Raw genomic sequence first — 2,260 nt, 5'->3', positions numbered from 1 at the left:
TTCTAATTGTGCAAATGCAGCTTTGATTACCTAAACCTTAAAAAGATTATCCATATGCGAAATGTTGAGATGGTAGGTTGGACAATTTATTATTGGCTAATTAGCATGTGGACAATTATAAAGTTTGTAAAAGGGTTGGTTCATTAGCTGAAGCTGTTGGAAAGGTTGGGCAGAGAGCTGTTTGCAAACCACTTGTCAGCTGCAACATCCTGAACTACAGCAGAACTATGGGAGAACCCAAGATTCTGGATGTGAAAGATGTGGCTTCAATGTTAAATGAAAATGCTGCTACTCCAAAGAAAGACCGAGTAAAGCGACCAATGAACTCTTTTATGGTTTGGTCACAAAACGAGAGGCGAAAGATCATTGCAGAATGTCCTGAACTTCACAACTCTGAAATCAGCAGACGACTGGGAAAAGAGTGGAAGCTTCTTAGTGCTGCAGAAAAGCTTCCTTTCATAGAAGAATCCAGAAGACTGAGAGCTGAACACCTGAGGTTGCATCCTGATTACAGATACAAACCAAGGAGGAAGCCAAAGAGAAAGGACATTTATTTGCCTAAGAATTTGTTGACTTCACGTGCAGTTCCATCACCTATCCCTAACGAGGTAAACCCAAAGATTGAACCTTATGCCTATTTCAGTGGATGGCCAAATGACCCTTATGCTCTGATGCATGAGCAGTTTGGTTGCATGCAGCACGGTGGGTTAAATATTTCCCAGATCTCACCATTTCACTGGTCTGATGTCAATAATTACCACTATAATCATATGATGCAATCTGCTCAGGGTTACCCAAATTCTGATATTTATAATGTAGCTCAACCGCACAGTCAGCAAAGCACACCTGTTATGGAGGAAGCCATGATGTTTGGGGTCAAATCTCCACTTTCTGAAATCTGCCCGCGAACTGAGAGTGCCAGCTCGGGAGATTCTATGAGCATGTCCTCGCCTCTAGGAGATTATGGATGTGAACAAGGTCTTCATAATGGCAGACGTCACACCATCCATCACCAAAGTGTGGTGCCTGAAATAAGTGGAAATTCTTTTCTAGATGACCTCTTCTCAAAAACTATAGAAACTTGACAATTCTATTACAATGCTTCAAAAACTTGAATGTGTAAAGGGGATTATTTTGTTCTATGACAAAGTTTACACAAAGCTACTTGATGCTTAACCATTGACTCTTATGACTCTGGGTCTTCTGTGCTTTGGCGCACCCAGATTTTTACTGGTGACTCTAATAGGCTAACGCTTTGTGACTGCCTTACTAATTGTGCTTATTGCTCTTTTATCGGAAGCCTTATACCTGTATTTTTATAAGCTGGTTCCTGTCTTAAGACTTCAATTGCTGCTATTTTGTATAATAAAATTTTGACTAACTTAAAAAAATGCTGCTTGTTTCTGAACGGTTTAATATTCAATTGAATACTAGAGAGACTAATGGCGTGTAAGGATCGCGTTTACTGTGGATGTCCCTTGCTATAAAGCTGTTCTATTAGATCCGGAGACCTGCAGTTGGTCTGACTTGTTCCATACACTGACCTGTAGGTAATCCACTCTAGCAAATTAATTTGTACTCCATACCTCTTCTGATCTTATTGCATGTTTTCACCCATCATTGCAAAGGGTGACATCTGCTCCCATTATGCTGCAGATGCTCAGTGTAAAATTTCATAATCTCATATCTCACAGTAGTAATATTGTCGAGCTGCTACAAAATCTGCAAATCTCATCTGCCATATTCCAATTTTACAAGCTGGATTTTCGCAGCAGACTTCCTTCTCTGCAATGAAAATGCATCTACAAATGTTCAGTGTGGAAGTAATTTTTATTAAATCCACACTGAACATTAAACCGAAAGGTTTTTTTTTTTTAATGTATTGATCTGCTGATTCTTGTTGCCCAAACCATGTGTGCATTCTGCACTATAGGTTTTCATGCAAGGTATAGAGGTAAGATTGTCCCATATATAACGGTTGCTAGATATGGTATATGTTGTAGACCGAACAGGTCTGTAGATTGATGCTGCCCAAACCACAGGTAAGGCTACTTTCACACTAGCGTCGTTCGACGCACGTCACAATGCGTCGTTTTGGAGAAAAAACGCAACCTGCAAAGTTGCCCGCAGGATGCGTTTTTTTTTTTCTCCATAGACTTTCATTAGTGACGGATTGCTACACGTCGCATCCACCATGCGACGTGTTTTTGCAGTCTGTCGGGACAAAAAAACGTTGCTTGCAACGTCTTTTTTGTCCGTC

General features: G+C 40.4%; 1 protein-coding gene across 1 annotated transcript; it reads left to right on the top strand.

Moving 5' to 3' along the window:
• The first annotated feature begins 227 nt into the window (after window positions 1-227).
• Window positions 228-1,085, top strand: LOC138649372 (transcription factor Sox-3-B-like). Its single transcript, XM_069739764.1, has one exon. The coding sequence runs from the start codon at window positions 228-230 to the stop codon at window positions 1,083-1,085; it is 858 nt and encodes a 285-aa protein (XP_069595865.1).
• Window positions 1,086-2,260: the final 1,175 nt, after the last annotated feature.

Source organism: Ranitomeya imitator, chromosome 1 (genome assembly GCF_032444005.1).
Source record: "Ranitomeya imitator isolate aRanImi1 chromosome 1, aRanImi1.pri, whole genome shotgun sequence".
NCBI lineage: Eukaryota > Metazoa > Chordata > Amphibia > Anura > Dendrobatidae > Ranitomeya > Ranitomeya imitator.
Note: the sequence above shows the minus strand (reverse complement) of the source record. Positions and strands in the feature narration are given on the sequence as shown.

Coding starts and splice junctions, on each gene's coding strand:
- LOC138649372 (XM_069739764.1), top strand. CDS start 228: ATGGGAGAACCCAAGATTCTGGATGTGAAAGATGTGGCTTCAATGTTA.